This window comes from Rosa chinensis, chromosome 2, assembly GCF_002994745.2.
Source record: "Rosa chinensis cultivar Old Blush chromosome 2, RchiOBHm-V2, whole genome shotgun sequence".
Taxonomy (NCBI): domain Eukaryota; kingdom Viridiplantae; phylum Streptophyta; class Magnoliopsida; order Rosales; family Rosaceae; genus Rosa; species Rosa chinensis.
In genome coordinates this window covers 83,814,496-83,828,474 of record NC_037089.1, presented here as the reverse complement: position 1 = coordinate 83,828,474, position 13,979 = coordinate 83,814,496, and the positions used below count along the sequence as shown (strand labels likewise).

The window sequence follows — 13,979 nt, the reverse complement described above, 5'->3', positions numbered from 1 at the left end:
TAATGTTATAATTATGCAATTTACTATTTTTCTAATATTTTCGGTGGATAAATTATGAGCCACCTACACACCGACAATTTATCTTGAAATGAGTGTAGCCACCACCGACAATTTTCCTTGAAATGAGTGAAGCCACCACCGACATTTTTTGTTGAAATGAGTAAAGGCACCACCGACAATTTTTTTTGAAACGGTTGAAACAATCACCCGTCCATCTTCCTCATCCGTCCATTTCCTTTTATCTTGGGTATCTTCACTTTGATCTCCCTCTTGTCCGGCCATTGGACATGTGTTTCCCCTTTGTTCGGCCATATTGGATAATAAAAAAATTGAATGGTGAGAGCTATATGAAGAGGAGGAATGTGTAACTATGAACTCTAATTTTTTGGGTGTGAGATGTCAATAAAATGCTAGGTATTTATAGATAAATTTTTAGATTTTGTTTTCTTACCGTTACAATTAATATATACACATATAAAAACTCCACCGAACATTACCGTTACAATTAATATATATACATATTAATTCATCCATCGTCAGATTGTTCACCTTAATTGAAACCAACGGCCCAGATTAAAGGACCGTTGGTTTCAAATTTTCTGAAAAGCCAACGGCTCGATGCCACCTGTCCCCTGCCGCAAAAGCAATGTTGCTACGCGACAAAATAAGGATGTAGAAGGTGCTGGGCCACATGGCGCTAGGTGGTTGGTCCGTGTCCTCCACTCCTGCGTCTGTCTCTTTGCGTCTGCACCTGACGTCACCCACGTTCTCCAGTGGGCCGAGCTGGCAGCTCCATGACCTTGGGCAAGAAAATAGTCACATGCTTGCCCATTTTTTTGGCCTGGGTCATGCAAAGCTAAAAAGCTTAGCTGGTCAAGCAAGGCCCTGTAGAAGGTGCTTTTTCATTCTACCCGGTCAACACATCATCAAAATGACATGGCTTGCCCAATTAACTCCACCGGTGGAGTTGCTCTTAGGTAGGCCTCATCAAAAAGCCCGCGGATCAAGTGGGCCGATGGAGGCCCGCCGGCCCGGAGGGCTTTTAGCCCGGCCCGGCCCGTCAAAAAACCCGCAAAAGCCCGCCTTGGTGGGCCGAGGGCCGGCCCGCCTAAAGCCCGCAAAAACCCGGCCCGCCAAAGGCCCGCTAGGCCCGGCCCGTAAAAGCCCGTAAAATATTATATATATATATATTTGTAGTTATGTGTGTGTGTGTTTATAAATATATATACACACACACACATAGATATATATATTTGTGTGTGTTTATATATATATATATGTGTGTGTGTGTGTGTTTATATATATGTATATATATTTATATATGTGTGTGTGTTTATATATATGTATATATATATTTATATATGTGTGTGTGTTTATATATATGTATATATATATTTATATATGTGTGTGTGTGTTTAAATATAATATATATATATATATAGAGATATATATATATATATGTGTGTGTGTGTGTGTGTGTTTATATAGAGGATATATATATAGAGATATATATATATATATGTGTGTGTGTGTGTGTGTTTGTTTATATATATAATATATATATAGAGATATATATATGTGTGTGTGTGTTTATATATATGTGTGTGTTTATATATATAATATAATAATATATAGAGATATATATATATATATATATGTGTGTGTGTGTGTGTGTGTGTGGAAGTTCTTATACTTCTATTATTCTATATAGAATATGTGCATATATATATATTCTACATATCGGTAATCGGTTGACCAATTAGATCGGGTTCAAAACTATGGTGAAATTGACTAAATTTTTAACCACACGCATAATTTATTGTAATAAACTCATCCAACGGTCGGTTTTTCCATTTTCTTTGAATTGATAGGGGTTGCTCTTTGGAGTGTATGATATATAAATATAGGTTTATAAGAGTAACTAAGTTTGACCTAGTTGATCGAATTCGAAACAATAACGAAATTGGCTAGATTTTCTACAATCACCATAAAACATTACAATCTCTCCATCGAGCGGTTGGTTTCTCCGAATTCATTTTCTACTTCATGGTTGCTTTAGAATGAACCTAAACAATTTAAATGCAATGTATAAGTCATACAACTAAAGGAATAAAATTGGTATACACCAATGTGTTTGTAATTAAAATTAATTTTTTTTATCTTATGTACACGCACATCCATCGATGGAATATATACAAACGTGATGTGAAAAAATAAGCACGTTTCGCGGTTGCCACGCCATCGGTCAACCAATAAAACATATAAGTGACTACGGTTGACCAATCCGATCGGATTCGAAAATATGGTGAAATTGGCTAAATTTTTAACCACACGCATAATTTATTGTAATAAACTCATCCAACGGTCGGTTTTTCCATTTTCTTTGAATTGATAGGGGTTGCTCTTTGGAGTGTATGATATATAAATATAGGTTTATAAGAGTAACTACGTTTGACCTAGTTGATCGAATTCGAAACAATAACGAAATTGGCTAGATTTTCTACAATCACCATAAAACATTACAATCTCTCCATCGAGCGGTTGGTTTCTCCGAATTCATTTTCTACTTCATGGTTGCTTTAGAATGAACCTAAACAATTTAAATGCAATGTATAAGTCATACAACTAAAGGAATAAAATTGGTATACACCAATGTGTTTGTAATTAAAATTAATTTTTTTTATCTTATGTCCACGCACATCCATCGATGGAATATATACAAACGTGATGTGAAAAAATAAGCACGTTTCGCGGTTGCCACGCCATCGGTCAACCAATAAAACATATAAGTGACTACGGTTGACCAATCCGATCGGATTCGAAAATATGGTGAAATTGGCTAAATTTTTTACCACACTCATAATTTATTGTAATAAACTCATCCAACAGTCGGTTTTTTCATTTTATTTGAATTGATAGGGGTTGCTCTTTGGAGTGTATGATATATAAATATGGGTTTATAAGAGTAACTACGTTTGACCTAGTTGATCGAATTCGAAACAATAACGAAATTGGCTAGATTTTCTACAATCACCATAAAACATTACAATCTCTCCATCGAGCGGTTGGTTTCTCCGAATTCATTTTCTACTTCATGGTTGCTTTAGAATGAACCTAAACAATTTAAATGCAATGTATAAGTCATACAACTAAAGGAATAAAATTGGTATACACCAATGTGTTTGTAATTAAAATTAATTTTTTTTATCTTATGTCCACGCACATCCATCGATGGAATATATACAAACGTGATGTGAAAAAATAAGCACGTTTCGCGGTTGCCACGCCATCGGTCAAACAATAAAACATATAAGTGACTACGGTTGACCAATCCGATCGGATTCTAAAATATGGTGAAATTGGCTAAATTTTTTACCATACTCATAATTTATTGTAATAAACCCATCCAACGGTCGGTTTTTCCATTTTCTTTGAATTGATAGGGGTTGCTCTTTGGAGTGTATGATATATAAATATAGGTTTATAAAAAATTAGTGTCTTTAAAAATTTATTTATCAATAAATTAGTATCTATATATAAATATAGATTTTTTTGGTACAATATAGTTATATAGATCTATTATCTTTGGTTGTATTTGATCATTATCCATTGAATTTCCAAAGCTTGATTTAAAAAAAAAACTTGTGTCTTTAAATATTTATTTATAAATAAAGCCCGCAAGGCCCGGCCCAAAAAAGCCCGCAAGGCCAAGCCCGGCCCGGCCCGAAAAAGCCCGCAAGGCCCGCTTTATATGGACGGGCTTGGATCCTTTGATTTTTAATAAAGCCCGGCCCGGCCAGGCCCGGCCCGGCCCGCAATTATTTTAAAATATGGCAAGGCCCGGCCCGAGCCCGCTATGAATGGGCCGGGCCGGGCCCGGCCTGGCCCGTTGACGACCCCTACTCTTAGGATTGCACGAGTTAATCGAATAGTTGTAGACTATGGACGCGATGGATGTCTTTCCTTCTCAAGTCCGTGTGACCTAGTCGACCAATCTAAACCCTATACCATAAAAGTTTGGGCCAAAAACCTGTCATCACATGGGTCCTTATTGGACCTCACAGATGGTTCTACAAAGACGAGATTGCATACATATGGCTTCAGTGAATAGCAGGCCCAATTCTCGAACCTTCCCAATTCCTATTTAGGGTTTTCTCCGTGTCACACTATAAATACCCGCCTCGAGAATTTGGGAGTCATCGTCTTCTTTTTCCTCCTCCCTTTAGATCTATGTTCTCACTGTAATTATAGCTTGGGTTTGTTTTGGACCCAATTTCTATTCCGCTCTGTCTCTCTGTTTTATCAAATCTGTGATGAGAATAATACTGCAACAATATGAATGGAGATACGCTATCTCCACCTTCCATGTTTACTTGTATTTAAGTCTCTGATGATTTGCTTCAATTCTTCATTCCCCTCTTTGGGTTTTTTTTTCTCTCAAAATTATTTGTAGGCGTGATGAGCAACTTATTGGTCCGTGTTTCTGAATTTACCGTGACCGACAAACCTTAACCAACTCTGATCTCTTATGTTTTACTTCTTCTTTGCCGATTTTGATCTGTACTGTGTAAAAGTTTGTTTCTTTTGATCTTTTACTATGAAAGATTGGTTCTTTTTTTTTTTAAATTACTCGTGGGCGTGATGAGGAACTTATTGGTCCGTGTTTCTGAATTTACATTGACGAAAAACCTTAACCAACTCTGATCTCACGATTAGGAAAGTTTTTACCTTTTTTTGTTGTTGTTTCGTAGATTTGAACTTTGTGTTTTACTGTGGTTGTTGCTCTGTGATTTTTGCCTTGATAGGCATATACGCTATTCTGATTCATATCATGAATGGATAAGTTTTGAAAGCTGAGAGCTTCCTACTGCTAATTATGTTTTGTGTATTGTTCTGCGGTGATGAATTATGGATTAAATTCACATGTCAGACTTCAGAGATTGTAAAAAATCAATGAGAATGAAACTTCCTAGCGTCTGAGCAGATTGAATTTTACTTGTTTTCTTTGTTTGTTGATACAATGTGGCGTGAGATTTCTCTTCGGAATTCTCAAGCTTTTCAGTGGGAGCAAACAGTTTGTGTGTTTGTAAGATCCCAAGTAAGCGTCACAAACAAAGCCTGGTATCGTTGACGGTGCTTTTATTAGTATCTCCGAGAAGGGCGGCCTCATATTCCATTGCCTTGTGGAGCGGCGTTGCTGCCTTTACTATTTGGGACTGGCCATGAGGCATACATTTTTTGTTTTACTTCAGTTTGTTTTTTGTTTTATGTTTTTGTGGTTTGTTGGTCTTTGTTTTGTTGATGTCATGGGGAAAGGGTTGGAGAACTTGGAGGCGTGGAGTATGAAGAATGCAGTTTTGGACTGTAAACTGGATGGGATGGGAAGAATGGCACGAAAATGATAAAATATTGTTGCTCGTGCCATTTTCCCATCACATCTTGTTTACAATGTTTGTTCGTGGAGTCGAAGATGCCAAGATTGAAGTGTTGCTCCAGTCATTGTATTTAGAGTTCGACAGCCAATATATGAGAGATGTTTGGAGTGTGGTATATAAGTTTGTGTAATGCTTTGATGTTCGTACTTCATACATAATCAGATGCATATCAGGGCGGTGAACTTGTAATTGGTTAAACCAAATTGAGTGCCAACTCATAATGTAGCTAGATTCTTAATGAAACAAAATGTTTCAAGATTGCTGCATTCCTCATGCTGTGATTGCAAACCCAGAAATTATGTCAAAAGTGATATGTGTACACGTCTATATCAAAATCAATTCGATCTTACACACAATAAAAGAAGACATGCTTATATATTATGCAATTGAAAGTGGGAATCAAGTACGAGCTTAAAACATGACACCTAGTGACTGCCTACCTGTTCTCTCAACAATTACAGGATCACCGTTAAGAAGACGAAGGTTTTCCACACAAATAGCTGTTGTAAATTCACAGGTCATTCTAAATTCTTCCTCTTCTTTTCCACTCTTTTTCTCTAAATCCTACCAACAAAGTACGATAGGAGGAATGAATTCATGAATCACGTGCTCCTTGTGTCGTTACTCAATGCCGACTGAGCGAGAGGAAGGAACATTCAAATTCTAAACAGAGGCCGAAGGGAAAGTATTGTTGACGGTGCTTGTACTAGTATCTCCGAGAACGGCGGCCTCATATTCCCTTGCCTTGTAGAGCGGCTTTGCTGCCTTTACTATTTGGGACCGGCCATGACTCCCATGAGGCATACACTTTTGCACTTCAGTTTTGCTTTTTGGTTTATTTTTTGTTTATGTCCTGGAAAGGCTTGGAGTACGAAGAATGCAGTTTTTTTTTTTTTTAAGGAGAAAGGGATCAGACGATATTAGTTCCTCGGAGACAGACAATGCAGGGCATTTGTCCCACCCTCAAACCCGAAGAATGCAGTTTTCGATTGTAAACTAGATGGGATGGGAAGAATGGCACGGTGATGATTTGTTGATTACTGTTGCTCGTGCCATTTTTCCATCACATCATGTTTACAATGTCTGTTCGTGAAGATGAAGATGCACAAGTTTGATGAATTGCTCCAGCTTGGTCATTGTAATCCTATTGTATCTGGAGTTTGACAGCCTATATATAAGATTTTTGGTCTGCGGTATTAGTTTGTGCAATTTCTTTGATGTTCATACATAATCAGATGATTCAGATACATATCAGGGCCATGAACTATTTGGCACCTTTAGCCAATTCCTAATGTAGCAAGATTGTTAATAAAAATAAATAAATAAAAGTTTCAGAATTGCTGCATTCCTTATACTGTGATTGTAAACCCAGAAGGTTTTTTTTTTTCCTTGATAATAATCTCCATGTTACAGTATGCAATAAAATTATAAACAAAGTTCGAACTTCGAACTATGACCATAATAGAAAACCTAGTGATCACACAGGATCATTATTAAGGAGATGAAGGTTTCCCACACAAATAGCTGCTGTAAATTTAAAGGGCGTACCAAGAATCTCAACTTCTTTCGCACTCTTTTTCTCTAAGTCATACCAGCAAAGCATGTTGTCGTCTGATACTAATAGAACCATTGCCGGTCTTTGAAAACACCAAGGGTTTATAATAGGGGTGGGGATACTGACAAGGCCGCCGAGGCATATCCCTCGTATCCGTAGTATATAACCGAGTCCAAGATGCTGTCACTCCATATTCTTTCATAATCCAAACGTCATTCAAATATGAGCCTCTATCTTCAGAATACACACACACTCCCAAGACCTCCAAAGTCCATCGAAAGGGATCAACAATGAGATCAACAACGGGGTGGGAAAATGTTCATACTTCTCAGTTGCGAGATCACGAGTTACAATTAAGTTACGATGCATCAGCCAATGTAGAGCACCATTCAGAAAGGATAGATATGGTGCAGCTAGTCCAAAACGCCCAATGCAAGGCATGTTTTGGATCTTTTTCCATGAGTTGGATTTTAAGCTATAAATTTTCACTTTCGAATCCAGTTCATGATTCCTATCAACAGATACCACAGCTTTCACAAATCATCCACTTCGGATATCTCGCTGTAGGCCCTGCTGGCAGGTCGATGGCTGTTAAGGGAATTCTCTTCAACCTTTGAATCGACGGATTCCATACTGCAAAATCCTCTTGTTTAGATACTGCATCATAGATATTAATGCAAACCAAACCGTTACAGTAACTCACTATCCTGGTATCTTGTTCCAATGGCCGCTGAATTCTCACGGCATTACCAAATACATCTCCGTCGAAAGAAATCGATACAGAGGGTTCTCCGGACAGTGGACCGTATGGTATAAGTACAAGGGTGCGAGAACTGTTGGTTGTCATGAGGTCATGATGAGCTTTTCGTCGTGGATAGTAGCATTCCAAGCTCTACAAACACACATGAACCGTATGAGATCCTTGGTTGGGAGCCGTAAAAGGATGTTAAAGATCATTTCCGGCGGTAAATATGATTTTGTTGAAAGGTTGGCCATTTGTGCCCTAAAGAACAATCCCTAAATCCCCAAAGATATCCGAGTACCGATACAAAGAATGACTCGTCTTTTATATAGAGAACAAATAGCGTAGAGAGCAAGAAAATAATCCCACCCGAAAAAAGAAAGGAAAAGAACTATGAATACAATCCAAGTCTTGAAAATCGGATATATAATCTTGTCCAGAGTCCACACCACAGATATGGTTGGGTACCTTTCGAGTGTTGGTGTCCCACAACGGGAGCACCCAACTGTCCTCGACAATGTCTTTCGGGCGTGTGTATATTGGGCAGTTTTAGTGCTCTAGATGCCAATGCCATTGATGAACTGAGAGTTTGCATGAAGTGAGATTTGATGGTTTGGAAAAAGCTACTATCAAACGGAACTGGACGATTTTGGCGCAAGGCGGTGATGATCAATTGATTGTTCCTTTGCCTTGCACACAGTGTTATCATGTAGATTGCATTGTCCAGTGGGCTCGTGGCTGGAGGTGAATCACGTGTGCCCCTTGTTTCGATACTCAATGCCAACTGAAGGAGAGGAAGGAACCTCAAATTCTAGAGGCTGAAAGGTAGCATCTCTTTGATGATGCAAATTTGTCAGCTGATCCGTTAGCTAATGTAGCAAAAATGGGAAGAATGGCACGACAACTATGTTTCTGTTGGTTCTTAGTTTCTCATGGCATCCTCCCATCTCATCTAGTTTACATCCCTCAGCAAGAGCGAAGAAGATTCAGATAGAAAGGTTGTATTCAGATCATATAGGTTCTATAGTTGCATGTTATGGATTAACAAATGTCATTTTGAGCAATTTTTGCACTGTATTTGGCATTTTCATCGTTCATTTCAGGTTCATTATGAGTAATCTTGTACTTTGGGAGTACGTAAATGGTAGTTCAACATGATGCAAACTATGTTACTAAATGCCTTGGGATCAAAGTATGTAGCTATCCCGTTATCATGTGTTCATACTAAAAAGTTGTAAGTCCTCCATGCCTTTGATGCACAAACTGTAAATCCTCTTTTTAAATGAAATTTAAAAGGATGCAAAATAGTAGGATCTTGTTTTCTAGGATTCACAAATTATGCAAGTGAGGAACCAGTTCCTACGAGCGTGAGGTTTCATAGTGGACCCTTCCTCCACCGACAATATCCAATTCAAGGCTTCAAGCTTTTTTTTTTTTTTTTTGTGAAATAAATTTTGTGAAACAAAGTCTATCCCAATTCGAGATGCTCTCCTCTTTGGTCATAGTGGTTCAGTATATATGGACAAGAAAAAAAACCGGAAGAGAAAAATCAAATGTCATATTTTGCAAAACTTGGATGATGGTAGGTCAATCTTGGTGTCTAATTATGGAGTATAAATAAGTTGGTAAGACTGTTAGATAAGGGAGTACTAGTAGTCGGTGGCTGAAGAATTGACGGAGTCTACTATCTTAACGAGTAAGTAAATTCTCTGGGTTCTTATATATATATATATATATATATATATATATATATATTCCACATCTCTTCATTTGCAGAGGAAGATGAAGATGATGGGTGAAATGTTTGCTCAATTAGGCTCTCTGATTGCCACTGTAATGTTTGTTTATACAATATGTAAACAATACTTGCCCTACAATCTTCAGGGCCTTGTTGTAAGATATAGCCACAAATTGTTCGGATTTCTGTACCCTTACATCCAAATCACCTTTGATGAATATGCTGATGATTTTCGCAAACGCAGCGAGGTCTACTCTGCTATCCAGAGCTACCTCAGCACCAAGTCATCAACAACGGCGAAACGACTGAAAGCTCATGATGTCAAGGGGAGCAGCACCCTGGTTCTCGGCATGGCGGATAATGAAGAAGTTACTGAGGAGTTTCGAGGGATCAAGATCTGGTGGGCTTCTATGAAAGACTCGTCCAAAAAGAACTCCTTTTCTTTCTATCCTGAGTACGATGAGAAGAGACATTTCAAGCTAACTTTCCACAGACAACATAGGGATGTAATCATGGGGTGTTATCTTGATCATGTTAGGAAAGAAGGGAAGGAGATTGCGATGAGGAATAGACAAAGAAAGCTTTACATCAACAACAGCGGCAAAGGGAAGTGGAGTCATGTGATGTTTGAGCACCCTGCAACATTTGAGACTTTAGCAATGGACCCAAACAAGAAAGAGGAAATAGTGAATGATCTGGTGAAGTTTAGCGCTGGGAAAGAGTACTATGCTAAAATCGGGAAGGCTTGGAAGCGAGGCTATCTTCTATATGGGCCACCAGGAACTGGGAAGTCAACCATGATTGCTGCAATGTCTAACCTCATGAACTATGATGTTTATGATCTTGAGTTGACGGCTGTCAAGGATAACACTGAATTGAGGAAGCTGTTGATTGACATAACAGGGAAGTCGATTATCGTGATTGAAGACATTGATTGCTCGCTTGATCTTACTGGTCAAAGAAAGAAGAAAAAAGAGGAGGAAGATAAGGAAGTAAAGGACCCGATTCAGAAAATGAGTGGGGAAGAAGAAACCACAACCAGCAAGGTTACTTTGTCAGGGCTGTTGAACTTTATTGATGGGATATGGTCAGCTTGTGGAGGTGAAAGATTGATCGTGTTTACTACTAACTATGTGGACAAGCTTGATCCTGCTCTTATAAGAAGAGGAAGGATGGACAAGCATGTTGAGTTGTCTTACTGTTGCTATGAATCATTCAAAGTGCTTGTTAGGAACTATTTGGATTTGGAGTCACATAAACTGTTTGGAAGCATTCAACGGTTGTTGGGGGAGACTAATATGACTCCTGCTGATGTTGCTGAGAACTTGATGCCGAAATCTGTTTTTGAAGACGCTGATTCTTGTTTGAAGAACTTGATTGAAGCACTCGAGGCTGCGAAGGAGGAGGCAAGAATGAAGGCAGAGGAAGAAGCAAAATTGAAAGCAGAGAAGGAAGCAAAGGAGAAACATGAGACTGCTAATGAGCAAGTCAAATGTAATGGAACATCAGCTGAAGGAAGATTATGTGAAGAAGTTAAAGAAAATGGTGTCTGAAAAGGTCAGGTAGATGCATATTCCTCGTGCATAAGTAAATTAATAAATTTGTAAACTCTCCTGTGTTTTTCACAGTCTAGGAAGTTTTTAAATCTCAACATAAAGGTCATGTGGATGGCTTCATTCGATCAACGAATCAGATTTGATAATGCTTAAGAAGATGCACTTTCCTGCTGCTTTCTAATTTCAGTCAATGAAATCGAGATCGAGGGTCATACCCTGATCACCAAGAAAAGACACTATATATGATCTAACCATGGCCTTGGTAGTAAGAAGAAACGTATAATTCCCTAGATCTTAGCATGGATGAGTATAAAGTGGTTGTGGATGAGTTTGAAGGAGCTAGAGTATGGTGGATTTCAGGAAGTGGTGCTAAAAAAGACACACATTCTTCTTACTACAAGCTCTGCTTCCATAAAAGGCATCGGGATCTCATAATTGGGCGATACCTGAACCATGTCTTAAAGGAATAGCCAAATTTGAGGAATCCACAACGAAAGCTTTATACCAACATGGAGTCACACTGGAGCCATGTAGGATTTCAGAACCCAGCAACATTTCAGACACTAGCCATGGAGCCAGAGAAGGAGGAGGAAACTATCCTCGACTTAAATGCATTTAGCACATCAGGAAAGCTTTATGCAAGAATTGCGAGGGCATGGAAGCAAGGTTACCTCCTTTCTGGCCCTCCAGGAACTGGCAAGTCCACACTAATTGCTGCCATGGCGAATCATTTGGGTTATGATACTTATGCTCTCGACTTGACTGCAGTGGAGGGCAACACTGAGCTGTGGAAGCTATTGATAGAAACATCAAGCAAATCCATTATTATAGAGGACATTGATTGTGCGCTTGATTTCTCAGGCCAAATGAGGAAGAGAAGAGCTAATGGGGAGGAGGAAGAAAGGGGAAAGCTTAGGATACAAGAAACAGAAACCAAACCCTATCAGGTCACTCTTTCCAGCATTCTGAACTTCATTGATGGACTGGGGTCAGCTTGTTGGGGAGAAAGGCTCATTGTCTTCACAACTAATCATGTGGAGAAACTCGATGCAGCACTCATTCGGAAAGGAAGGATGGATAAGCACATAGAATTGTCACACTGTCAGTTTGAAGCGTTCAAGGTGCTGGCTAAAAAGTAAAAACTGCCTTGAAATCAAAGCACACCAGTTGTTTCGCACCATTTGTAGCTTGCTTGGAAAAACCAATATGACTCCAGCTGATGTAGCAGAGCATTTGACACCCAAGAACATTTCTGGTGATGCTGAAAACTGCCTGGAAAATGTGGAAATCTGCCCGGAAAATGTGGAAATCTGCCCGAAGGATCTGATCGAAGCTCTTGAAAAAGAAGAAGAGAATGCAAGGTTAAAATCTGAGGAAGGAGGAAGTGTGAGAAATCATCAGCTAAAGAGGAAGAAAATGATGACGCCACAGGATCATTTGATAATCAATGAAAAGAGGGCAAGAAATTAGGATTTTGTACTCTTGGTCTTCAATCTTGTGTAAAAAATAGCTGTATGTATCATTCTAGCTCCACATGTCAATATTCAGCAAGTTCCCTAATCTCACAAAACTAACTTAGATTTGGAATGTTAACTAGCACCTGATGTGCAGTTATTAAAACTGCCAAGGTACTAACAGTAGATCTCAGAATGTAATCCAAAAGAGCGTGAGGAACAACTTGAACACCATTTAGTATTGAAAACTCAAAATCTCGTATCAGCACAATAATAGAAAACAAATGCATCAACGAAAGATCTAAATTTTGCATTAACATTGAGGAATAGGAAACTAATTAAAGCTGCAAAGTTAATTTAACCATGTAACTGAGAATGTAACTGATACCTCCAGAGAACTAACCTGAGCCATGCAATCTTTCATCATCAGCATCAATCAGATTCATCTCAGATCAATCTGGAGAAAAAAATGCAGTTAAAAATCTATGTACTACATGCTTATTACTAGCTACTGCAAACAAGTTAAACTTTTTTAACTGCCGTGTTCAAAAATTAGTGTGCATGCATCTTATCATCAGAATCATTACTTTCTTCAGTTATATTTATGATCATACCAGTATGTACGGAGGAAATAGCCAGCCAGACTTAGTCATCGCCTACACATTGCAAATTTGTATAATTGTGTGGCTACTTCATGGAAAACGTACACAAGAAACCAAAAGCCAAGCAGCAAATTAGAATCTTTCTATCTTCACCTACGCTATGTGGTCACTCAGATGACTAGTGGGTATTACATCATCGCGTCTCCAAAAATAAAGATATAAACCTTGTCATATTAGGGTCATATAGATTGCAAACAAGTTGAGGCAGGGAATTCGAAAAAGACAGAGAAAGAAGCATAACAAGTTAAAATAGGGAATTCAAAATAATAGAAGTGGAAAAATAAGGGTGTTAAACATGAAGTTAACCCCTTGAAAAAGTTGTTTATCATGCAAATTGTTGACTACAGGTCTATGTCAAATAATTTAGTGGAAAAAATAAGGGTGTTAAACATGAAGTTAACCCCTTGAACAAGTTGTTTATTTGCATGATTTGACTACAGGTCTATGTCACATAATTTCGACGGGTTTGTTTCTCTATTAACAGACTCATCTTTCTTTGTTAAGAGTTAGTTGTCTAAAAAAATTTAAGGGTATACAAATCTTCTTCTGTAAATTTCATTATCAATGAAGTACAGTTCTCTCCAGATACTATATATTTAAAAATATATATAATAAAAACAAAAATTATACCGCAGTTCAGCTAGCCACAAGTCCACAAGTACCTATCTAGTCGGAAAAAAAAAAGTACACAAGTAACCTTCTTTCATTCACACATCTTATCTTCTCTCTTTGATTCACACCTCACATTTGCACTCCTATGACAAAGGGCCCTATGATTTAAGATCGACCCAGGGAAATATTAAATACTCATCAACGCAAAAAAACAGAACCATAGCA

The 13,979-nt window shown here is 38.3% G+C and overlaps 1 protein-coding gene, 4 non-coding genes and 1 pseudogene across 6 annotated transcripts; all 6 read left to right on the top strand.

The window, feature by feature from the left end:
- The first annotated feature begins 4,304 nt into the window (after positions 1-4,304).
- Positions 4,305-4,396, top strand: LOC112191049. The gene has a single exon (XR_002932765.1). It is a non-coding gene; the product is annotated as a small nucleolar RNA Z199 (small nucleolar RNA).
- Positions 4,397-4,638: 242 nt separating this feature from the next.
- LOC112191078 lies at positions 4,639-4,709 on the top strand. The gene has a single exon (XR_002932794.1). It is a non-coding gene; the product is annotated as a small nucleolar RNA U18 (small nucleolar RNA).
- A 71-nt stretch (positions 4,710-4,780) lies between these two features.
- LOC112191052 lies at positions 4,781-4,862 on the top strand. Its single transcript, XR_002932768.1, has one exon. It is a non-coding gene; the product is annotated as a small nucleolar RNA U54 (small nucleolar RNA).
- Positions 4,863-4,890: 28 nt separating this feature from the next.
- On the top strand, positions 4,891-4,987 carry LOC112191053. The gene has a single exon (XR_002932769.1). It is a non-coding gene; the product is annotated as a small nucleolar RNA R64/Z200 family (small nucleolar RNA).
- Positions 4,988-9,292: 4,305 nt separating this feature from the next.
- Positions 9,293-11,155, top strand: LOC112188984 (AAA-ATPase At3g28580). Of its 2 annotated transcripts, XM_024328235.2 has the most exons (2): positions 9,293-9,428; positions 9,715-11,155. In XM_024328235.2, the coding sequence occupies exon 2, from the start codon at positions 9,821-9,823 to the stop codon at positions 11,021-11,023; it is 1,203 nt and encodes a 400-aa protein (XP_024184003.1). In that variant the 5' UTR covers positions 9,293-9,428; positions 9,715-9,820; the 3' UTR covers positions 11,024-11,155. The 2 variants fall into 2 exon arrangements, with proteins under 2 accessions (XP_024184003.1, XP_024184002.1); XM_024328234.2 differs by lacking the exon at positions 9,293-9,428 and having other exon boundaries at positions 9,479-11,155.
- A 158-nt stretch (positions 11,156-11,313) lies between these two features.
- Positions 11,314-12,586, top strand: LOC112188986 (annotated as a pseudogene).
- The last annotated feature ends 1,393 nt before the right edge of the window (positions 12,587-13,979 follow it).

Coding starts and splice junctions, on each gene's coding strand:
- LOC112188984 (XM_024328234.2), top strand. CDS start 9,515: ATGAAGATGATGGGTGAAATGTTTGCTCAATTAGGCTCTCTGATTGCC.